Source organism: Catharus ustulatus, chromosome 17 (assembly GCF_009819885.2).
Source record: "Catharus ustulatus isolate bCatUst1 chromosome 17, bCatUst1.pri.v2, whole genome shotgun sequence".
Lineage (NCBI taxonomy): Eukaryota > Metazoa > Chordata > Aves > Passeriformes > Turdidae > Catharus > Catharus ustulatus.
Window position 1 is genome coordinate 5,514,754 of NC_046237.1, and position 25,325 is coordinate 5,540,078.

The 25,325-nt window shown below is 44.0% G+C and overlaps 1 protein-coding gene across 1 annotated transcript in view; it reads left to right on the forward strand.

Moving 5' to 3' along the window:
* NTSR1 (neurotensin receptor 1) overlaps positions 1-25,325 on the forward strand; it is a 55,227-nt gene that overhangs the window by 14,644 nt on the left and 15,258 nt on the right. Inside the window, exon 2 of the mRNA XM_033075076.1 lies at positions 22,031-22,232. Within this exon, the coding sequence (XP_032930967.1) occupies positions 22,031-22,232 (202 nt within the window). The remainder of the gene's footprint in view (positions 1-22,030; positions 22,233-25,325) is intronic.

Genomic DNA, 25,325 nt, shown 5'->3' on the forward strand with positions numbered 1-25,325 from the left:
CAGGCACCATCCCCACCACCCTGAGGAGGCTCAGCAGCTCAGGCTCCACCAGCACCCCCCAAACCCTGGCCACAAAGCCCCTCAGCCATGGGGACAGAGCTTTGGGCACGTGAGCAGAGGTGTGACAGCCAGTCCAGCTGGGGATGGAGCTGGAATTTGGCCATTTCAAACCTCCCCTGCTCCAAGAGTTCCTGCAGCCCTGGAGCACGTGTGCTTTTGGAGGGTATTTTTAGCAAACTTCAGTTTACTGAGGGCCACAGAGAAGTAGAGCATCAGCATCTGGAGGAGCTGTCATTCCACTTCCAGTCTTGCAGGAGTAACACATTGACTTATTTATGAGAGCAGTCAGCTCCCCTCTCCCTGTGTGTAGCAATCTGCTTTACCTCTCCCAGCTCAGAGAAATAATTTTATTGTCAACCATTCTGTGCCTTAAATAAAACCTTAAAACCAGTTAAGCAAGCTTTGAGGGAAATGGAAATGTTCCCAGATTTTATTTTATTTTATTTTTTCATTCTTTCTAAAATAACCCACTCTTTCACTGTCTAAACCAGCGAGCAGTAATGACTGCTCTGGTCAAAAGGAGGGGGAGGAAATTACTTATTGTACAAGACAACATCCAAATACATTGCACCCAGTAGGAGAAGCTTAATCTGTTAGCTGGAAAATGCCCGTGTCAAGAATGACTAATCTGAGACCAAATGATACCTGGAAAATGAAGATATTCAATGCTCCCTGCAGAGAAAGATCCATCAAAATGAAAGGACAGGCTGTTTCCTCCTCCTTTATTTCAGTTCAGATGAACTTTCTTCATTTCTACACTTTTTTTTTTTTTTTCTGGAACGGGGTGGGAGAGGCAAAATACTCTGAAGGCACTGGTAGTTCACTCTGGTAAACAAAGCTGCCTTGCTGCCACAACCTCTGCACCCAAATGCTGAGCCTCACAAAAGCACTGATGCTCTGGGAGAAATCTTGGCCTTCTCTGCCATGGCAGGAGCCCAGAGAAATGCTGGGTGAGCAGCTCCAGGCGAGCCCAGAGCAGGTGGGACATCCCCAAAGGGATCAGAGTTTCTCCTTCCTCCTCCCTCTCCACTGCAGATGTTCTTTCTGCACGCGGGAGAGGGAAGAGACGTGTGGTTTCATAGTGAAATAATTTGTTTTCAAAGGAGAAAAAAGGAGCTCAGGTCAAACCAAGAAGAATGACTTAAATTTATCAGGGATGAGTTAAAAGCAATTAATTTAGGGTTGATCTACAGCACTTTGTGTGCAAATTAAGCTTCTAGTTTGAGCTGAGGTGGATCACTTTGCTTCATTTTGGGCTTATAACCCATCTTATTCTTCTTTCTTTTTTAGCTTAGGACAATTCTGAAATAAAGCAGAAGTTCAACATATTTTTTTATCTAATATTTTGAAACGAAATGTGTTCGTGTTTCCAGGGAAAAAAAACAAGTGTTTATTTGAAAACACTGAAAGAGTTCAACATTTCCCCCTTTTTTCTCAGTAGTGTATATTGAATTATGACAAGTAGCTTTTGGTTTCCTTCCAAAAATTAATTTTGCATCAAATTCACCACTCTCTCAAGAAGATAATTTGTCTCTAACTGCTGCATTCCTAAGCAAGGGCTGTGTCCTGTGCCCCAGGTTTGTATCTCCCATCCTTCTGCCTCAGCCTTGTGGGGTGACTGGTTGAGCCAGGGATCTCCAGAAGTACAAGCACAGGGTTTTATCCACAATTTACTGACTTCATTCTGCAGGAGGGGTCCAAAACCACTGCAAAAGCTGTTGGAGCAGCTCTGAGTTATAGCAGATATTCAAAGCTCGTGACACAGGTACAGGAGGCCTCTAGGACCACGAGATTAGCTTTCACTTTTTCATTTTATTCGTTTTTTCTAATTGCCTTTAGCTAATTAGAACTACTTCAGCTATTAGAAACCTCTTACACAGAGGACACCTCTTAGACAGAAACATTTTTCAGTTGTTTTTATAACTTGTGTTCTCACATCTCCTCAGTCCCTGTGCTTCTCATTGCCTCACAACAGCATGTCGTAACTCCTTAAATGCACAAAGATTTTAAATTCTCCAAACAGATCTTCCTGGTAATATTTTTGTACAGCTTTCACTGTGTCACTGTGATGAGTCAAAGCACATCTGATTTGGCTTTATCACTCCCTGAGCCAGGTTCCACTTCTTTGTGGCATTTTAATTAATGCATAATAAATAGATAAACTGAGACTTAAGCTGTCCCCTAGAAGTTAGGCACAATCTTCTTGGCATTCTCTTTTGATTCATTTTGTTTGAAGTATCTCTCTTCAGTGTGTCTTTTATAACATTTATTTTGCTTTTGCTCCTTCACTGCTAAAGATCAAATGTTTTTCCTTGCATGTGTCAGGGACAGACCAGAGAGGTCCTGAGGGAAGAGTCTTTAATAAGGTCTCTAATTTGCTCTAAATATATTAATCCAAATAGCACTGAAGTGGCTGGTGCTTCCCCTTCTTTATGTTTGGTTTGTGCTTTTTATTTTGGTTCTCAGGTTGTGAGACTGGCTGTATCATTAAAGATCAGACCAATCCCTTTTTTTCATCATTTTTATGATTTCTGCTTTACCAAAGACTGTGAAGCAAAGCAGAATTTCTGAATGCCTATGCAGAAGTTTTGACACACTCAAATAAGATTTGAACTCTACCTTTAGAAATAAAGCTGGTCCATGCATAAATTCATACAAACAACCATTTTTCCTGCAAAAATAGCTTTATAATTACACTGAAAAGGGATTTTTGCAGAGCCAACAGCTCTGTCTGCTTGTAACAAGTGCAGCTGCAGAGACCTGCCTGGAGCTGGATGCCCATGAGTTAGGAGGGACCTAAGAGATGAGCTTTGAAGTCCCTTCCAACCCACTCCAGTCTGGGATTCTGAGATTCCCACCAGATCTACCTGCAGTGCTTTACCTTTCCCAGCATTTAACTGCAGCATACCTGAAGGAAGCAGCATTTCTGTCCTTGCTAACACCTAGTTTTGAAACCAATTAAGAGACAGGAGACAATTAGAAGGAGAATGTGCCATGCCTGTCCTTTCTTTGCCCATGGTGCCACCTCTGCTGAGCGCTGCTTGCCCGAGACTTTGTGAGTCATTGCTGCACAAGAGAGCTCTGAGTTCAGTGTGAAACCAGCACTTTTGTTCTTGCACACTCTTATTTAATATCCCTCCTCCTCCTTCAGCACTTCCAGTGCCAGTGGAATAATTGAGAGCATGGATGTTTTAATTTCCATGTCTCGGTTTCCGAGTTGGCAGCACACGGCAACAGAGGGGTCACCTCTCCAAGGTGCTGCAAATTCCTTCAAACAACCATGGCAAGGCCCAGTTATCTCTGCATTGGTGAGATTTTTTCCTGAAATCCAAATTTTGCTTCATTCATTTACAATATTCATGCACTCAGTCTGCCAGCCTGGCATTTCTGCTCCCCTGTGGATGTTTTTATTGCCTTTAGTCAAGGCAATATTGCACAGGAGTTAGATTGAGGCATGGAAAGCCAAACTCTCCAGGGTCACTTGAAGGCTTCATTTATAAATAAACCCTGCTAGAAAACAGAGAAAGTCACTGTGGAAATGCTTGGGAAGAAGAGGTTTAGGCCAGACCTAGTAATTTTCTGCCTCTATCTATTTACCTGAAAAACAGGAATATTAAAAACTTTCTTGTACCCAGAAGGAAATGAATGGCTTTGCTTAATGAATCACTTAATATCTTTGTCCATAAAATGATGCATAAATCCATCATACTTCCACCATTTCAGCACTGTGTTATTCTCTCTCCATGAAAATTCATTGCAGTACCTGAATGCTGAGTGCTAATGAGAATTCTCTGCACTTAAAGGGCTGAAATTAAAATACTGCAATTACCAAAGTATCTTCCATTAGATGGAATTATTTATGAGAACTTGTCACTTAAAAGACTCTCAGATTTTACTGAATCAAAAATCAAGACATTTCAGGCCATTGTCATGTCTTTTTCTCTCCCAGAGTGACACAGGATCATCTCTTCTACATTGCCATGATTTATTTGGGAGAACAAAGTCCAGGTTTTCTTATGAGTCTTCTCTAACCATTGTGGAGTCTCTGCAAAAAAAAAAAACAAAAAAAAAAAACAGAGCTGAATCACTTCATGTCACCAGTTTTGATGCTCATCCTTCTCATGGAAAGTGAATCTGGAAGGGCTTTGTTGTCCTGGGTTAAATTTAGTCCTAGACACGGACCAGAGGGACATTGCCCCAGCAAATAATTACATTTTTCAGGTTTTTTGGCAGAAACAGACCTGAAATTGCATCCCTGATTCTCTGTGGTCCATCCCACATTTTCAAAGCTTGGAGTGTCCAAGGCTACACTCAGATCCCAACTGAGTAGGACTTTACTGCAAGCAATTCCTTTTCAAATGGAAGAGGTAAATAATACCAGAAGTGAGCTTTTCTTCCATTGTGAGCTATTATCTTGTAGGCAGAGAAAATACCCTTTATTAAAATAATGAACTGAAATGAAAAGAAGCAGACAAAGTAAAGATCAGGGTGAGTTCTTGGGAAAGCAGATCCTTCTTTGATCTCAGGTAGGAGCAGATACCTTGGTTATGTATCAGAAAATCAATCCCAGTGGTGCAAAGATGCCCACACCAGAAACCAAGGACACTCCTGGAAGCAGCAGAAGGTACATTTGTGGTACGTATTTATTGTCCCTGGGCTGGGGGTGAGCTGAGGGCATCTAACATGTCATAAAAGCAGTGTCATATTCCATCTTGTGTCAGTTAAAGCACTGGTAGTGGCTCCTCTCAGAAGTAGATGTTTGTGCTTAAAATAAATTCCTTGGTATAAAGGTAGAAAGGGTCACAGTGTATCTCGATTTTTTATTAGCCTTTTGGAAATAGAAATTATTTTAAGAAATGGATAGTGATAGTGTTGCTTCTCAGTCCCTGTCTTATTGTTGAAAGAAGGAAAAAGACTGGAGAAACTAATTACATTTGAAGTGTATCTGATATTAAAAAAAAAAATTGAAGAAGCCATCAGTCACTGAAAGGAGGAGAATGTTTCATTATGAAGCCAATTTGCCCTTTATTGTGACTGATGTGTGCAGGTGTTTGCTGCTCTGTGCCTCAGAGTTGGGCTCTGAGACTGAGCCCTCTGCTCAACATCAGAGCTGATCCCATCCCACGCTGCCCCACGTTCTCACAACATCCTGGAGAAAAAACGGAGCATCTTTGTGACATTTGGAGACAGAAATCGGCCACCACAGAGACCCACACCACCAGGGGCAGGGGCTGGAGCATCTCAGCTCTTCTGCTTCTCCTGGGCTCAGGGGAGGGAAGGGAGTGGGGCACATCATCCTGAGAGCTGCCAGTCCCCAGCACTGCTTCCTCCTCCTCTCTGACTGGAATGGGTCAAAGCTCAATGGAGGCTGAGGAGAGCAGCAAAGGACACCTTGCTGTCACTGCCAGAGGGGACAGGGATCCTCCCATGGCCTGGGACAGCTGTGCCCACCTGGGCAGGGAAGGGTCATGGGGCTCACAGGGCCAGGCAGCACCAAAAAACTCTTTTTGAGAGCTTCTTTCCCCCAGCCCTGGGCACTCTTTGAGCAGGCATCTCCCCATGCCAAGCTGGGCTTTGTCCTCCCCCTGGCCACGATCAGGGTGAGCAGATCTGCTGTGGAAGCTGTGAAAAACACGTTTTACTGTCTTGGTAAAATTTAAAAGGTTTAATAAGAAGATAATAGGAGACATACATAAAGCAAAGGGTTTAAATGGCTGGGTGCTTGGCAAGCTGCTAAGAGCACACTTTAAATACACTTTACAATACATTAACTTGTTGCACATTCACAGTCTTTTTTGCATAGTAAAATTTCAGGGAACTATTTAGCATGGTTACTTTTTGGGTCTGCTTTTTTAGAGCATGTGTGTTTTTTGGCTTGTGGTTTTAATTCTTTTCTTATTATCTTTTAATTTGGGTGGTGGTCCTGGCTGGTGAGAGCTGCAGGGTCCCCATCACACATTCACAGGCTGTTATTTCAGCTAGGCAGGTAGTTTAAGCATCCTATCTCTAAAAAACTCATGTCTAACTTTTGCTATTAGTGATAGCATAGGGTTAAAAATGTTTCTAAAATCATGGGAATTATATACAACAGATTCAGGGGGTGGAAAGAAAGGTTGGGTCTGGTAGGGCTGGGAAAGGGAACCAGGCCTGGGAACGAAGGTTGAGCTTTGTATTTATTGGATCCTGTGAAACTGCACCTGTGGAATCATCATGTGATAAATAATGTGATTGTTAAATGTAGTAATTGTTTGGTAAATGGAATATATTATTGTTTGAATCATGAGAAGCAATGTAGTTGAAACAAGAATCATGAGAATGGGGATTTTGGGGACCTGATGGAAATCACAAGAATCCATGTTTGGATAAGATCAATGTGTACAATAGAACAATATGGGTTTAGTAATTATTCTGTAGTTACACAGTGAAAAGGGTATAAAACCTGTCCCTCTGGAATCCATGTGGAGTCAGATTTGGGTTTGTACCCCTGATCCCAGAGCCCTTCAATAAAAGCACCTGCATATAATTATGTGTTTCCAGTAACATTAGAAGAAAAAAACCCATATTCATACAGAAAAGCTATTTTAACATTATCCATACATACTTATTTCAATAGTTGTGAAAAGCCAGCAGTCATGCACTTGTGACAGAAGGCAGAGTGCTGTGCCTGCCCTGCTCTGTCCCTGTGGCACATGCCAAAACCACAGTGCTGGGCAGCAGCCCTGCCTCACAGCAGTTATTATTTTATTTTTTTTTACCAGGAGATGGAAGGGAGAGGATCAAAGGGATGATTCTGCCATCACATTTTGTTGGGCAGCATCAAACAGAAGCGTGGTGTGCTGGCTCACTGTTGGGTGGCACAGCCAGATGTTCCCAGTGCCTCAGATAGAATGGGCTTCATTTCATTCCTTCAGCTTGCTCTGCTTTTTAGTGGTGAATTAAAAATATTAAAAAATTAAAGACTGAATATACTGGATTCTTGGCTATGAATATTTATGGCAGTATTGGACTTGCAAATCAAAGGTAATTTAAATGTCAAAACTGGTGTAAAGTCTCTCCTTTGGAGGATAAGTCAGAAAATTAAACTTGATTACAAGCCATAACATTTGGAAATTAGCATCTTAGGGTATCAGTGATAAACACTTCTGTACATCCCCTTTTAAAATAGTATATTTTTAAAAGATGAGAATTAATTTTAATAAAAAAATGGTCCCTTAATTAACAGTGAGGTAATTAACAGGGAAATCCTGGTTGCATTCACAAAACTGTGATTACTTCATCTTACTAAATCACTTCCTCTTTTGCAAGGAATCTGCCTCCACAACTATTTGGACAGGAATGGTTCCTACCTGAGACAGTCTTGTGTCTGGGCAGCCTGCCTTAGGGATAAAAGCAGCAATTTTTGCACTGAAATTTTTGTGCTTCAAAAAGGAAATTATTTCAGTTAATGCATAGCAAAGGCTGGTGTAAGTAAGTGCCAGCAACAGCAGCTGCAACATCTCTGTGAGCAGAGGGGGATGTGACCAGCAGCCACACTCAGAGCCTTGAACAGCCCCAGGAGTTACTGGGTGCTGCAGAGATTCAGCCTCTGATTCCTGCATTGCACATTCAGGACATTGGAAGCTGGTACCTGCTCCAGGTCAACATTCTCAGCCATTCCTCCATGGAGCTCTGTGGTTTTGAGAAAGGTAAAGCTGAAAAAAACCCTCCTGTTAAGAGCTTGTGGATTGTGCTGCAGGAGTTTGAGCTGCCGTGGAGAAATGGTTAGAGATTCTTCCAAACCTGCAAACAGAACCTTGATTTGAGGAATAGCAATTTATAACTTTGCTCTATACAGAATCCAAGGAATTATTTAACCCAGGCTTCCCTCATCCATTTTTAGCCAACCTCAAATGCTGCCTGCAGCCTGGTGGGTACCCCTACATTTGGGGTAAGGTCCAGAGAAATTCATAACAGCAAAGAAGCCATTTCACAGGCAAAACATCCTTCTCATGCCAGTCATTAGCTGGCTGGATTATGCTTTAGAGCAAAGCAGGTCACATAAATTCCCTACTAAGTAATGACTCCTCAGCAGAAGCAAATCTGACATTTGGCCTATTAGCCTCATTTGCAGTCTGGTCCGACAGCATTTGGTCTCACATGTTCATTTTGTACTTTAATTTGGAAAAAAGAAAATCAATTTTGAGAAATGGGAAAGCATTCAGGGCTTGCCTGTGCTGTGGTTTGCAGGAGGGAGCTGTGACCTTCTCGATCTGTTTTGCCTTGGGTTCATTTTCTGAGAGACCATGTGGATTTGGGGTTACAGAGCCTTCCAGCTGCCCAGTCAGGCTTTGGACCCACAGCTCATTAGCATCTGACCTGTTCAATGCAGTGGCTTTTAATTGCCCAAGAGAGACATTGTCACCAGGGAGAGGTGGCTCATACCTGCTTTACCTGTGCTAGATTCAGGATTTCTCTCTCTGCATGAACCAACATCCTCCCATACTGTCCCCACTCTTTGAATATTTCCCTGCTGATTTATCTTCATGTGAGGGGGCAGGCAGCAACCTGAAACCAGGAAATCCTCTGAGCTCCTTGGAGATGCCAGGTCTCTCTGCAGCCCCTTGCTTGTCTCGTGTGCCTGGCAAAATGGCTTTTCTCCAAAAAAACCTGCCCCCCACTCACACCTCCTCAGGATGACACCTGTAATTCTACTGTAAGAGCAGCAGAGTGCATAGTATTACTGTAAAAATATTAAATAGGCCCTTTCAAGTAGTCTGAAAGCCAGAGCATGAATAATCAGCCTGGTGTCTCCTCAGGAGCTCCTGGCTTTCCATGCAGTAATGTTCCCAGACCCCAGGTGATGTCTCCACAGCAGCCCTGAGTGCCCATTGCAGCACTGGGGGATCCACGTGGAGGGTGCTGTTGGCTGTGGGTGGAGATCTCCAGCATGACCTGGAGACCCTCCCAGAGCAGCTGCTTTCCCTGAAAACCCCAAAACTGCAGTGCCAGCACACCCAAAGCATTGCTCACCCTTGTGCCCTCTGTGGCTCCAGCTCCCAGCTGGTCCAACCCTTGTGTCCATCTTGCAGAGAGAACGACCTGTCCCAAAGCTTCAGGCATGGGAATTGCTCACTCAAATGGAAATGCATTATTTCATCTAGTTCTTAAGCCTCCTTTGAAAAAAAAAAAAAAAAAGAAAAAAAATCTCTGAATATCTCTGTCTCTGAAGCTTTTATTTGCATCCCCTTACACATTTATCCAAGCCATTTGTATTTCATCCTTACAACACAGAAGAAAAAAAAAAAAGAAAAAAAAAATGATAGACACATTGACTGATAGTGAATGGGCTTTTTTTCCACCCTCTGGATTTTTTCCTTTTCCTCCTCCAGCTCTTCACATCCTCAATTCTCCAGCTCTCTTTTTCTGTAAATATCCTCAACAATGAATGGACTCAGGAAATGTACTCAGGAACACACAGTTCTGTGGAGAAACCAACAGCCACGCTCACATCACATAGGCTGGCCTAAGAAGGTACCTAAAACTTATTCTGATTATTAAAGCTCCTTCCCAGAATGAGAGGCAGCTCAGGATGGAGACTTTCATCTCCTGAGGGTGCTGGGGCTGGGAGCAGGACCAAGAGCAGCCACCAAATTCAGCAGGAGCCCTGGGAAGGCAAAGGGACCCAGTTTCACTCTGACCCCCCTGCCTTGCCCCAGGAACACTCCCTGGATTTCACCACCATGTGCACAAATTTTCTGCTGGTCTGGTTTTTTCCATAACAGCCACAGCAAGCAGGAAAAGGAGCTCATTTCAGCAGCTCCCAACGTCAGCAGGAACAGACCTGGAAAACAATATAATGATAAACCTGTTGGTTTAAGTGGCATGAACAGAGCAGAAGTACTGACACACTCCAAGGAACACCAGAGGACCAAGTTGCTCCCATTTCACAATTTATTCCTATTTTTTCCCACACTGGCTTTCATCTTAAAAGCTGGGGGATGCAATGTAATTAATGGGTGACACAGAGCTAATGTGTGATAAAGACAAATCTGGTTTTGTGTTCAGTGTATGTCTTGCCTACAGCAAGAGTGAAAAAAAATTAAAAAAAAGATTTGGCCACTATAAAGGAGATGCTCCATGAAATACAAATGTGCTTTCTGACTTCCAAAATAGAAAAAGTGCAGGGAAGTGACTGAAATTTTATCAGGTTAAGTAAGATCACAAAGAACCTGAGGCCTCCATGAATAGTGTCCTGATGATAAATCAGTAGAAGAAGTCTATAAACAAAATGTGCTTCGTGATCTGCCTTGGTCACACCACTCAAGTGCAACAAAGAGAGATAATTTTAGTGTTCCTCAAGACACTGCCTAGTCAATGCCTTTCCTTGGCAGCTGATCCAATCACCCTGATTGTGGGATGCTTGGAGGGATCAGGAGAGATGAGCAGAGCTGCCACCCTTGACCTCGCTGTGCTTGCTGCAGAACCTCTTGAAGGAGAGCTGGAGATCTCTGTGAGGACAGGGACAGGCAGGCTCTGCCCCTGGGAAGGGCTGCCCCACAAACAGGGGTGTCAAGAGGGTGCTACAGCATTTCCTGAGAGGAAGATCAAACCTCCCTCTCTAAATGGCACCACTGTCCCAAGGTCTCCATGTCAGCCAGGAGAGGTGCTGCTGGCTGCCCAAGCTGTGCAGCTCTGCAATAAAAAATACCACTACTTTAGGCTGTAATTAATTTGTGTAAATTGGGAAAAAAATAAAAAAAGGGAAAGAATAAAAAAAAAAACAACAAACAAAGGAAAACAAAACAACCAAAGGACATAAAAATCCACACTGCCACAGCTTAATAAAGCTTGGGGAGGAACTGTAGCATTTTCTTTGTAAATTGAGGTATGTTCCAAACTTCAGCTTTAGAGTTCAGGCCCCCAGAGAGATTGTTAGATTTTAATTGCTACCTTAATCAACATTTATTAGTGCTAACCAAAGCTCCTTGTGGATTTAAAATTCAACCCAATTGTCAACTACTAATTACTTTAAGCAGACAAGCTGTTATTTTACCAGCTGTATTAATGAGACTTTTCAGCATATGTGAAATATTACAAAAAGCTTCAGAAAAATTGATACTGAAATGTAATTCAACAGATTAATTTTTTTTTTGTCTTGACATTACTTGTCTCTCAGACACTATAGCATCTCTTACCCTCCTCTACCTCCACCTCACCTGGCAGAAATGCAAAACCAGAATTGGGTCTCATGTATTTTTTCAACAGGAGGATGATTTTTTTTCTTTTTTTTGTTTGGGTTTTTGTTTAACCTAACTTTCCTTTGAATTGTTCTGAATTGGGTCTAACATATTTTTCAATAGGAGAATGATTTGTTCTTTCCATTTCTTTGGGTTTTTGTTTAAATTAACTTTCCTTTGGATCCTCCTGCAGTGTGTACCTCATGCATCAGGCTGAAGGCTGCAGTCCTTGGCTGGTTTATAACAAAGTCTTTATCTTAAATCTTCACCATCATCCTGGGGAATGGAGCTGATTTATTAATTACCCCGTGCTCTATTAAGTTTCTGCTCTCCTGTCAGCCAGCTGCTGGCTGCATCCTCATTTTTCCCCCCAAAGGGCAGCACAGAGGGACACTGCAGCTTTGCCCCTGTCCCCAGAGAGGGACACTGGAGCTTTGCCCCACACTCATCACTCTCCAGGTGCAAAACTGGAGCCTGGCAGGCACCAAACAGAGCCACACCTCTCTCTGCCATCACCCACCTACCAGGAGAGTGTGGGAAGAAGGGAAGAAAGCACCATTTGATTCAACTGTTTGCTGCTCTTCACAGTCAGAAATCTTTCTTGTTATGCTCCTGTGCTTGTCTTTGGCTTTGTTTCCCTGCTAAAGCAGACTGTTTAGTTAAATCCTGAAACAATCACTGCTGGTGACTTCATACCCATGTGGGCAAAAGCCATCCTTTTTGATTGTGAGGGATGAAATGACTCAGTGTTGCCAGAACAAGAAAAGTTGGGGGATGATTGACTGTCACCAGGGTTTGAATATTTTTCTTGACATTGTCTGTGAGTAAATATCCAAGCTTAACAGTCTCATTCATGACATCAGCCATCCCAAGCATGAACCAAAGAAGAATGGGATAACAGGCACAGGTTAGAGGAGCAAGGATCTGGATGCTGGCTCACAAAACCAGCACATCTGACACTCCTGTGTGGCTTTTGCAGCCTGTGCTGTGCTCAAGACTGTGCTGCCCCTCCTGCAGCATCCCAGGCTGCAAAAGCCACACAGGAGTGTCAGATGTGCTGAGCACTTGCAGTTGTGGCCAAGAACACAGGAAAGAGGCTGATTTCCTGAGGTTTGACAAGGACATCATCAGCCATGCTCAGCAGAGAGCATCAGTCTGCTCCATAGGAAGCACCATGGAAACTTTCCTTGGGTGAATGTCCAGCACCTGAGATCCCACAGCTTGGGCAACCCAGTGGGAAGGAAGAACCAAAAGAGGATAGGCAGAAAATAACTGCAAAATCTGGACTAGGATTACTCAGCTGTCAGGAGCATTAGGTACCCTATGAACATTTATTCAATTATTTAGAGGGCTGACAAGCAGCAGAGCTGGAGAAACCCAAATATCTTGTGAAAGGCAATGGGCAAGATCCCTTTGGCAAAAACAAGCAGGGACCAAAATACCAGCAGATAGTGAGAACTGAAATCCAACTGCACTGGTGAATTATTTAAAGTGTATTTCCAATCTGTCATTTGAAGTTGAAGTATTATTTCCCCTTGAGTAGAACATAGCTGCTGGGGAGGGTGAGAGGGAGATAGTAACAAAGACCTGTGTGTTCAAAGGGAAAAGCATGAACATTATTCACTGAGTTTTGTTCAACCAAAAATATTGCCCTAAATAGTGCAATGGATCTGAGAAGCGAGGCTGAGGCCAGCAAACTGACAGCATATGAATTGACTTTATTCCTGTTTGCAAGCAAAATTGGGTAAATTGAATTAATTTACCCTGTAGCTCACTGCACCAGTCACAGGAAATGAAGAAGGAAGGAGCTGGACTCGATGATCCTTGTGGGTCCCTTCCAGCCCAGAATATTCTGTGATTCTGTGATTTCCTGAAGGAGGGAGTGGGGCAGATTTGAAGCTTTTGGGTTAATGATGATGTGATGGAGGATCATCACTGCTGCTCTGTCACTGCCTCTGTCCTCCCTCACAAGGCACAGGAAGGCAGCAGCTGCCCCATGCCAAAACCCTTCCTTTTTAAATTCCACATATCCCTCTTAAATCAGTGGCAGGAGGCTCTAAATTAACTGAAGTGAGATGCACAAATACCCAAATTCATCATCTCAATCAAGCTCAATCCTACAGAGAACTTGGGTAATTTGGTTTTAGGAGTTTTTTTTTTTTTTCCTTTGGCATTGGGCTATTTTGACTACTCTTCCATTTTTCTAAATAAACATTTTTCCTTCAGTTTTATTAAGAGAAAAACTTTCATGGTATACAAGACATTTCCAGTGCACAGTGATAAGTTTTAGAACCTTCCAGTTTGTATATTCTCCAGTCCATTATTTCCAGGATTTCCTGATTTTAACAGTTTTTCTTTCTCTTTGGAAGGTGGAGTCAGTAGAGCCCTCCAAGTTTGAGTTTGGTGGGCAAAGACCAGGAAAGAAGGAATTTCTCTCTTAAGAAGAGTTGTGATGGAGTAGGTTCTCTGGCATTTAGGGAGGGAATGTAAAGCTCTGAGGTCCCCAGGGAGTTCAACATTTAGGTGTCACCCTTGTGTAAAATTCAGAATAATAAGATTTATATGAAACACTTAAGGATGAATCACATCTTTTGCTGTTATTTACAATAAATAAATAAATCTGAAAATAGTTCAGGTCACAGCATTGTAAAATGAGGTAAAATGATCCTTCAGGTACCCAGTCATGCTCAGGAGTGCCACCATTATTCAGTGCTCTGACATCTTTCCCAACCCACCATGAGCAAGAGACCCATTTAGGTTGTTCTGCGTCAGATGTTATTTTTTATGTACAAATGTTTTCTCCAAGGAGGGAAGTTTATGAATGGGAATGTTTTTGCCATAGATATGATGGATGCTTTTTTGTCAGTACTCAATTTATTTCCATCTGCTCTGTATCTGATTAACTCCTGCAGAGTATGTGATTAACTCAACTTCTCAACATCATTAGCTGCTCTGCATTCCCATTATAGTTCATCAGTGTGGGACCACACACAGGCTTGAAAATGGTACACGTTGGTTATTCTTAAAACCTTAATCCACACTGCCTGGTTATTCTCTGTGATGGCCACAGATCTACAGAGAGAAGCCAGGAAAACATCACTGCTGTGGAGCAGACACAAAATGCTAATGAAAACAGAGTTTAAGCAGATCCTCTTTGTGATCTCAATGCTAGAGCTAAATTAAGCCCTTTGGAAGAGTTCATGGCTGGTGTTATCCAGCTGGAGACAGCTCTGGAGGCATGCAGCCAGCACAGAGAGGAGAGGACCATGCCCTGTGCATGGCCACCTCCTCCTGCTGTGCACCAGCTTGGAGGAACCTGCACCTTGCAGATCTGCAGGCACAGCACAGACTGCAGTCAGTGCACACTGCACCCCAAGCCTTGTAGTAACACGGATTTTCTTCTGATATAAATATCTACCAATACAAAACCTGAAACTCCTCCACAGCATCGAGCAGCCAGAGCTCAAGAACAAGTCTTTTGCATTATCCTCTGAGTTGTCTTTGGAGGGGTTTTCCCTCAATGAGTAAAGCAAGTAAATGGATGTGTCAGGAGCAGATGCTCACATGTCCTTGCTGTGCAATTAATTGAGCTCCAGCCTCACTGACACTAATTGGCTGCAGGGCAGCAGCAGCAGCATGGGCACAGGAACCACCCCAGTGACTCCATCAGTTCCAGCTGATCATTTATCTTCAGACTCATCTGTTCTCTTCCTTCAGCTCAGCAACAGCACCTGCAGTCCCCTGTTCCCAGACCACATCCAAAGCAGAGATAAAGCTGGGGCTCCTGAAATGCAGAGTTTTGGCTAATTCCAGCTCCTGTGCCTGATGCCAGCTGAGGTCAACAAAACCTGCTGAGTTTGGACAGGATGAGCCTGTGTTGCAGGCTTCTCTTTGGGATTTCTCCCCCTGGATGAAAAAGTCTGGATGTCCTGCTCGTGTGTGTTCATGCTCACACTCTCATCACTGCCCCAGCTCCTGATGCTCAGCTGCTGGTGACTGTCACCCCGTGTCCCCAGGCAGCTGTGTCCTGGCTTCAGGCTTTGCCTCTGTACCTCAGAGCTGATCACACATTTTGACATCAATACCTGTGACCGGGAGCAGCATTTTACATCATGCTAACCTTTCTTTGAAGTGTCTGGGCTTGATGTTCAGCGCTTTGAAAAGGTCTCCCCGAGGCAGAGGGAAGGTGCTCCTCAGTCTCTCTGAGCTCCTGCAGCTCCAGGGGGTGAACAGAGGAGCACTTTGGGATGAGATCAGAGCAATTCACACAGCCACACTCTTCAGATAATGTGTATGGAATGTGTACTCACCTCTAGCTGGGTAGAAGAGGTACAGGGTATACCTGGAGATAACAACCAGAGGCTTTTGTGGCCAATTCTCAGGGTATTTCAAAGAGAAAAATAATAGCTGTGTTTTGATATCTTGTATTTGATTGTTCACTGAGCTAATGATGGGATATTATATCCTGGATCTACAGAGATTTTTGCATCCTGTCCCTTTTCAGGAGGAAAGAGGAGGGTTATTTCAGGTGGCTGAGCTGGGTTTGTGTCACTGGTGCTGCGAGGGATGCAGGATTCCACCACACCCTCGTGCACCCAGCCAAAGTGCCTGCACAGGGCACAGAGTGGCAGCCACCCACGTCAGCAGCCAGCCTGTGTCCGAGGGTGACAGCTGTGTCACCCCTGCCACGCTGTCCAGGCTGCTGCACAGAGCAGCTGCCTCAAATGAAGTGTGACAGCAAACCTGCCCCAGCTAAAACTGGCAGCGTGTAAAGGTCGAGCTCCTGCTCAAATGCACTGGTGGAGCTCCAGACACTCACACAGGCTTTGGCTCCTGGCCAAATATTCCTATTTACCTGGGAGCTGTGCTCACATACCAGGATGCCCTTATCCAAGGTAACAACCAGAGGCAATACCTTGCAGTACTGGTCCCCTCAAAAATTCCAGAGGAGATAAATTCCCTTGCTAGGCTGTAGTTGTCCAGCTTCCACATTTTTCCTTGTGCCAGTTACTGGCTCCAAAACAGGAGTTATTTTCTTCTATCACTCACAAACACTAACTTCTCCTGCCCTGTTGTAGCTAAGGAATGGCATTTACCTGATAATTGTGAGATACTTGGCATGGAAAGCTGGAGAGCTGTGTAGAGGTGGGGTTAATTCTATGGCAATTTATTTACTGTGGGGGGAAAAAAACCTGTGGATGTTTTTTTTTTCATCAAACACATCCTGTGAACATCAAACACAAGTGCCATTGCCAAATGCTCCCTTTGGCATCCCAACATGATGTACCTTCCTCTTTCCTGCTTTGTCTTACACAGATTGCTGTATCCTGGAATGCAGTACTGTGCTTATTAACAGCTGAAATTATCCACTGGCTGGTTAAAAAAATGCTAATTCTGGCTACTGAGTGAGATAACCAGTAATTTTGTAAAGTACATTTAGTCAAATAAGATTTTTTGGCAGCCAAATGTTGTTGTAGCAGAATGTGCTTCCCTGATTGACATATGCTAACAATACTGCCTCCACAGTCAGGGGGAGGATAATTTACTTTCCATTTCCATTGGAAATGAGGTGAACCAGAATGTGGTAGATTGTTAAAATGTAGCTCTGTGGTTTAATAGATTTGCTCAAAACAACAAATCAAATGATGCACTGGATCCTCAGTCCTCTCCCTGTCACTTCCAGGAAACCACAAGGACACATCTCCTCCTGAGGCAATTTTCAGCTCCTTTGGGGTTTCTCACCCGTTTCCCCAGGTACATCCCCAGGAGTTTCTGCACTGAGAATCCTCCCCAGATAAAACCAGGAAGGCTGCAGCCACCTCACAGCACTCCCCAGGTGTGCCCAGGGCAGTGAGCTATGGCAGAAGCTTGGTGGGTATGGATGAGGTTTTACCAGCTCATCATCACCCACACTTCTCTCCATTTTAATTGTCCTTCCCACAGCCCTGAAAAAAAAGGGAGAAAAATCGCTGTGTGCATCCAGCTCACTGCTGGAAGGGGCTGTGTCCCTGGAGAGGCTGTGCTGACACACACCAAGGGTCTGGCTCTGCTGTCACCTCATTTATCAGGCTGCACGGGAACATCTCTCATCTCTGACACAAAATCCCTGTCATAACCCAGGGTTAAAATTGTCCCTTAATCTCAGCTGGGTCCCATGTCCACTCCTGGGGCTTTGCTGCTGCTGGCAGAGCATCCCAGCTGCTGCCCCATGGGATGCACCACACTGAGCTGCTGCTCTGGCCAGCATTTCATGCTCCATTGGCTTTGGGGGATTTTATTTACTTATCTGGAAAAAAAGGCAGGAGGGAAAACACAAGATCCATGTTCAAAAATCTTCTATGTTCTCAGTACTGGAACATTTTCTATTTTCTCATCAAAACTCTTCCAATTAAAATGTTGTGATTAATTCTGATTCTTGGCTGGTTTTATCATAAATACTTACAGTCTTGAATTTGCCACTGTATTTCCAGAAAAGCTTTTAGCCTAATGTTTTTACTTTTAAACCACTGAAGTTCCTCCAAGACCTCACATTTTTTCTGTGCCTCTCCAAAATCATGTGCTGATGGACTGTGGGAACAGTCAGCTGCAGGTGGCTCAGGGGATGGAATTTTGCTGGGAGCAAAGGTGACCCATAAAAAGTGCAAAACTCATTAATTTTACCCTCCTAGCCTTCAGATAAATCTACCAAAAAAAGTCTTGTCTTGTAGTAGGGATCCAAACCCTGTTTTTTCCAAAGTGACCTGTGAATCTGTGTTCCTCCAACAATCACCTTGGAGCACAGAAGAATCAATCTTAGCAAACCCTCAGATTTACAGGACTTTGTTGGAGCCCTCTGGGGAGTTGCTGTGTGGAGCTGTGTGCTCATCTCCTCCACCACAGCTGCAGGGAGCTGATGGCTGCTCTTGGTGGTAACCCAGGGAAACCACACAGTCAAACCATTCGAGGGACGACTTGGCAAAAGTGAATCACGTCAGAGGAAGCTCAGCAGAGCCAGGGGAGCAGCTTTCCCTGCAAAAGATCGAGGAAGAGTCACAAATCTGAGAGCTGGGTGTCCCTTGGTTTTGCTGTCCCTTCTCCCGTTTCTCTCCCACACTCTTGTTTGGAAGGAAGAAGCAAACTCACACAAGTTTGAATTCTCTGTCTCACACAAACTCTAATTTTTGTTGAGCTAACTGTGAGGCTGATAGCTGCATCATTTTCCCTTCTAGAAATCTGATTAAATTCCCACAAATCTCCATTTATCTTCTCATGAGCTTTTGAGGCTCCATCCTCAGCTTTGCTCCATCTCCTGTGTCCTTCAAACCCCTGCACAATTACAATGATTCCCATTTCATACCAAAATCACCTTTGGCAGTAGAGAAAGGCCAAGAGAAAGGTGGCACCAGTGTTGTCATTGTCCTGCTCAGCACAGGCAGAGCAGAGTGCCTTGGGTCTCTGGCTGTCACTGCTCAGGCAGTGCTGGGAGGGCAGGCTGCTGTTCTGGATGAGACAAGATTTGGTCCTGAGCACTAATCCCATCCCACAGATGCTGCCAGTCTGGTGCTTGAGCAGCTTTTAGGATTGCTCTGATTCCAGCAGTGACAGCAGCATGGAACTGGGTTAGTGGTTCATTCTGCAATCACTGCAAACACTGCAATATTGGATTTTTCCTGGTTTTTTGTGGTTTTTTTTGGTTTTTTTCTTATGAGGATTTAGCACACAGTCATGGTTTTGAGGTGTTGTTTTTGTGTGGGATTTTTAGCCTAGAGAGCCCAGCTAAGCCTTTCCATGCACAGCTCTGGGCTCCTGCACTGAGCTCCTTCTGCCCCTTGTGGTGCTGGGCTCTGGTGGCTTCACTCTGGTGCAAAAACATCAATTTTGAAGGAGAGGAGAATCAAACTGAACCATGCTTGGTGAGAGCAGAGATGAGGCCAGACCCCTGTGTGTGTGCACACAAAGAACCTGAACACAGCTCAGTGCAGATCCAGCATCACAGACTGGGCTTTCCATGGTGAGCCAGCATCAGTCTGAGACTTTCAGGTCCAAAATGAGCCTGCACACTCTGCAAACCTCCTTCCTGGGGCCAGAGCAGTCTGGAAAGATCTGTAAAGCTCCAAAGGCTCCCGTGGGTGTTCACTGGCAGCTGTAGCCACTTTAGCCCACTGGAGAAAATCCCACTAAACACCTCTGCAAGCCTTCCTGCTCCTGAACTTTCATATATGTAGTCCTGGGATTCCAGACCAGCTCCTCTTGAGTAAGTGGGAAATTTTCCACTGGCTTTGAAGAGCTGATGGAGGTACCAGCTCCAGCAGTGTGCAAAGTCACCTGAAAATGAAGTGTTGCTGCACAGTGTGTGGGCTCCTTGCAAGCAGCTCGACAGAAAAACAGGGAATATAGAGGGTTTGTTTAGGAAATTTGGCACTTGTGTACTCAGGACTTTGTGTTTGCAAATAATTCATAATTCTTTTAACAAATTAAAACATTCTGCTACTGGGGGAAATATTGATTTTTTAAATTTTTTTATTTTTTTTTTTTACTATATGAGAGTTTTCCTACAAATCAAGGCAGGGGAAAAAAAATCTTTAAATACTGCCTTTGATAGAAAGTATGCAATACTCCCACTTCACTTTTACTATAACAATTCCTAAAAGGGAAAGTCAATGCTATTCTAGCCAATTTCCTAAGCTCTTTAAAAGACTTCACAGTGCAATTTTGGAATGAATCAAGGCTTTTAAGAAAGCTTGAAAAAGACTTTTAGAGTTCTGCAAAATTATATCAAGCAAGTCTAATTTACAGCCAGGGCAAAAATTTAGAATGAAAACCAATAAATCCTGACTCTCAGGTGACAGAGTGAAACATTTCCAGAGTTAAGTGCTGGGTTTTGCTGATGTGCTGACATTGCTCAGCTGTGGGGAAGAAGAAGGGCAGCTAAAATCACAGAAATTGGAGTGAGGAGCTACAGGGTTTGTTCCTTAGTCTGGCCTGGTAAATCTGAGCTGTTTCACCCCTGTGTGCCCCAGCTCAGCCTGGCTGCATTGCAAAGGATAAAAGGTTGGTGTTTACTGCTGAATGATCTGTCTTAGCCTGTGGAGTCACTCCAAAAAAAAAACTCTTCTTTACATACAGGAGGCTGTGAGATCTTTCAGAAGGGTAGAAAACTGCTTTACACTTGACAAAAGAGGCCTTTAGCAGCTTGGAGTGGTGGGGTGTATGCAGGAATTGGCTCAGCCCAGAGGAGCTCTGTTATTATCACCAGCACAAACGGGAGAGGATGTTCTCACCCTGGAGAGACAAAACCCAGCTCTACTTTTGTTTAACACCTTGAGCTCCGGTGTAGGGAGACTTGATCCATCCAAAGAAAACCTGGGCAACAACAGCAGCACCTGTCTTCACCTAAAGAGCATTTTCTGCTTCAGATTTATGGACAGAGAAAGCAAAGTGCTTGATGTGCCTCTGCTCCCATGTGCTGCTCATTTCTGTTATGGATCTCTGCAGCATCCTGGGGCTGTGTTTGGGTGATTCCCACTCACCTCCAGCATTTCTGAATCCCCCAGAGCACAGAGCTCACAAATCTGCATCAGGCACAGGGTGCACAGAGCCTTGTCCCCCTGGTGATGGTGGGTGGGGAGGGGACATCTCCACCCCAGCAGTGCTGCTCCTGCCTCTAGGTGAGGTTTGCACTCTGCAGAGGGACCTGGTGTGTGCTTGGAGTGCAGGGCTGTTCTGTGTCCTACCCCAGTGAGGTGAGGATAAGTCACTGTGTGGGGAAGAAGTCAGCCTGCCTTGGAGCCTCCCACTGAGCAAATTCCCTCTTGAGTTTCGTGGTTTCATCTTTTTGTCATTTAATCACTTCTAATACAATTGCTTTCACAGCGATTTGCAGCACGGTTTAATTCTTGTCAATATTTTGAAATTCTAAAAGCCTGAAGGGCTTTTGATTTGCTCCACACTCACCTGAGTGACGTGCTGAGTCTCCTCCTGTGCCATCCAGCAGAGAGGATGAGCTCTTGGGCTCAGCAGAGCAGCTCCCCATCCCACCTTGGCAGCCTTGCAGATGTGCAGGCAAACCCCACACGTTTCCCTGGGCTGCCCTTTGCCAAGCTCAGCTCCACTGAGCTTTCTAAACAGCAGCTTTCCTCCATTTGACATGAACTGTGATTTCAACTTGATTCAATCACTGCTTAATTTGCTCCTCCATTTAATTTTATCAAAACCGTAGTAATCAAATAATTTGTACTGAAAACATTATGATTTCCACTTGTTTATTCTGATCAATTTTAATCCTTTAAGGCACAAGGTTTATTTAACTTAGTTATGAGGTAACAAAATGCTGTCATTAAGTCTACAAGGAAAGGACAGAAGATAAAAAAAGGTAGTTAAAAAATCCTAAAGAGTGCTCACAATGCAGAAAAAAGACAATAACACACTGTTATTCAGAAGTCACGCTATGCATGATGAAAGCTAAGCAGCATCCTGCTGGTTGGGAGATGAAAAGATCAATGGCATGTTTCAGTCGAGACATTTCTGGCAATAAACTGCACTGAAAAGGGGAAAAGAATGTAATTAGATATGAATGATTTTGCCTCTTTAGGGTGTTGACCGACATGAATGAACCTGCGTCAGCAGTGTTCGAGTTCTGCCTCTGTACAATAAACCTCCAAAACCAGCTGAGTAAGAGGAGGGAAAGATTTGCACTGCAGGCTGATTCGAGAAATAAAACCCAACCTCCTGCTCTGCTGATCCCATCCCTGATCGTCCCCATCTCTCCCCTGCAGGTCAACACCTTCATCTCCTTCGTGTTCCCCATGGTCGTCATTTCCGTGCTCAACACCATCATCGCCAACCAGCTGCTGGTGATGTTCAGGCAGGCGGCCCAGGAGAACCAGGTGTGCACCATTGGTGGCCAGCAGACCATGCTCAGCATGTCCATGGAGCCCAGCAGGGTGCAAGCCCTGAAGCACGGCGTGAGGGTCCTGCGTGAGTATTGCTGTGGATGATACAATCCCTCCCAAGCCATCTTCCCCTGGCCCCTGGAACTTGCTGTAATAGATAAGGGATCCTATATACCAAGGTTGAGCCAAATTCCTCAAGAATTTGGTCACTCTCTAACACTTTGGAAGATAATTGGTTAGAAATTAGTTTGTGTAATTGGTCAGTTTACATTTAGAACTTCTCACTTAGATTGGATGCTGTTCTTTGTATAAACTTTTATTGGTTGTAGTTTGAATCCTCCCTGAACCTATAAATATTGCTGTCTGCCCTTTGTTCTGAGAGAATCCTGCTTCACCACCCTTCGCATGAAATAAAGACTCTTGTGGAACTTGTCAGGTTAGGTCTCCGGTCTTTCTCTGCTGGGTAAATCTGAGCTTTTCTGAGAGACTGCTAAATGTTAGCACTCTCTGGTCCTGGTAAATACCACCAGGGACCAAAAAGAAAAACCACATATCGCCTTCCCTCTGTGCAACCGCCGGGAGATGGCCAAAGAAACGGAGCCTGGGTGTCAGGAACACTCAGCCACAAACACCAGAGTTCATGTCCAAAACAGAGACTGAGGAGTTCTTTTACTTTATTCTAATAAAGGGAGAGGCCATGGGGCATTCCCCTGGGGTCTCTCAGAGTTTTGGAGGACACAGCCTCCTTTTTATCCCAATATCCCACATTTCCCTCTCCACATTGCTGAGGTACCTGAAAGGTTCAGACTTCCTGAATGCCTGATACCTAAGATTCCCCTCTAATGTATAACCCTCCCTTTTAATTTTTAATTCTTATAGCATTCATAGATTTTCCCCATTGCTTCTTTCATCTTCCAATATCCAATTTCCATTTATCAGCAAACCTGCAGTTCGTTTGTAAATGAAAACATTTTTTCCGTTCATTAATGGAATCCATCCCATTGTTTCTTTTATCTCTCAGTGCTGCTCTTATCTACCAGCAGATCCACAGCTCGTTTGTAAAGACAAATCCAACATTCCTCTCAAAGAGTAACAGGTAGAAATTGAAAAACACTTTCACCCAAAACACCCTCTCCTTTTGTCTTTGCTTGTTGGTTTGCAAAGATAATGAGCAGACCTGCTCGCTCTGGAAATACAAAACCAACCCAGCATTTTAATGATTTAGTCAGCAGCAATTTAAACCTTGCTTGTATTGTTTCATTACTTCCCTTTTCTGCAGAGCTTTGGTTCAGACAGAGCTTAAATAAAAGATCCTGCACTCAGGAATTGAACTGTACTGCAGAATAGTGGATGTCTTGATTAAATAAGCTGAGGAAAAGACCAAAGAATTTGGTAGCTTAACCTTAGGAGGATAAAGCAAAAGGTGTTCAAAAATAATACTCAAAGTTGCTAACAAAGTGTGCCCGTAGTGGTTTCAAACATTGGATGAGGAGGATTTGTTAGCAGAAAGCTTTCTGATGTTCTGGTGGTTTTGGAAGGGTTTGGGTTGGCAGGGATCTTAAAATTCACCTTGTCCCAAACCCTTTCCATGGGCAGGGACACTTTCCACTATCCCAGCTTGCTCCAAGCCCTGTCCAGCCTGGCCTGGGACACTTCAGGAATGGGGCATCTTGGCATTTGAAGTGTTTTGGCCCAGACCACATTCCCAAAAACAGAAAGCCCAGAGAGGGCACCAGGAGCCTCCACGACCATTTCCCAGCTGTTTTTCCCAAGGAATGCATCCCATGCAGCACTCCCTGCCCATGCCATGGGTGAGCACTGTGTGCATCCCAGCTGCCAGCTGGGAAATGCCTGCTGAGAAAGGAAAAAAAACACAGGGGACATTAAATCCCCCACGATTACCTTGTTGGACTGTGTTTGTTTATTGTCTGTGCACCCCAATGAACTGTTACCCACGGGTGGGTGAGGAGGGAGCCCTGCTTCAAGGACTCTGCTCCTTGCTATCCTTTTCTGTTTTTTAACACTTCTGCCTGCTGCCATGAAGTGAGAAACTGCCTTTTCTCACTCGTGCTGCACCACCTCACACCTCCCTGTCTGCTTTTAGTATTGTATCCTCTTTGATCATCAAGAAGAGAGAGCTCTCCATGAATAATAGCAGAGAAACCTGAATTTACACCTGGCATTCCTCAGCACAGGTCCACATCTCCTCTGAGGCACTGAAAAACAACCCTTCACTTTCTGAGCAATAAGCATAATTTTCTTTTTCATCTTCTTCTGCTTCCTCTTTTTCTTCTCCAGGTGAATTTTTGGGTTTGCTGTGTACTGCAAAAGCAGAGAATATTTGGCAGCAGTGAGGGTTTCAGTCTGAGATGGTTCAAAAGTGGGTCAGATGTGGCTCCTGTGCAGTGATGCCCAGGATTGCAGCATCTGCTCAGGGCCCCCCAGCAGCAGGGCTGAGCTCCCCTCCCTGCTGGGAAGGCAATGAGAGGGAAGCTGTTTGTTCCATTTCTGTGCTGAGGCAGATTCAGCAAATAAAAAAAAAAACCTCCCTCACTTTTGTCTGTGATTCACTCCACCATGCAGAAGTGCTCTCTTTATCTAGCAAATGGGAGTGAAATCCTGCTGCAGTTCAGTTTTTCAGAGGCACTTGATTACTGGAGATACTTGATTCACACTCACATTTGTCACCTGTTCCTCGTGAGTTATATTTTAATAGCCCAGGCCTCTGAGCTGTCTGAAAAGTAGCAAAAAATACACAAGGATGCACATGATTTATCCCAGCATCCATGACAGCTAAAATCATGAGTCTGGGCTCATTTATGGAAGAGGGTGGGAAAAGAAAAATGACACTTGTCCCTCCTTATAAAACTGTTGGCAGAGTATCAGAGCTTCATGGGGGTATTTTCCATTCCCAAAAGTGGACTTTGGCCTCAACTACAGGATGATTTGGATTTAAGGATGAAATGTTTCAGAACTTGTAAAAGTAGTGCTAAGAAAAAAAAAAATTGTAGTTCATGATGTGCAGAGCTGTTGGATAAGATCAGAGCAGCAAAAAACTTCGGTGTTCCAAATGTACTGAGATTCAATATTTGTTTACATTGAAATAAGAGAGTGGCCAGGCTGACAGCCTCATTCAAAGCATCCACAACAGCTTTCCTCCTTTTTGGTAGCATTTGTC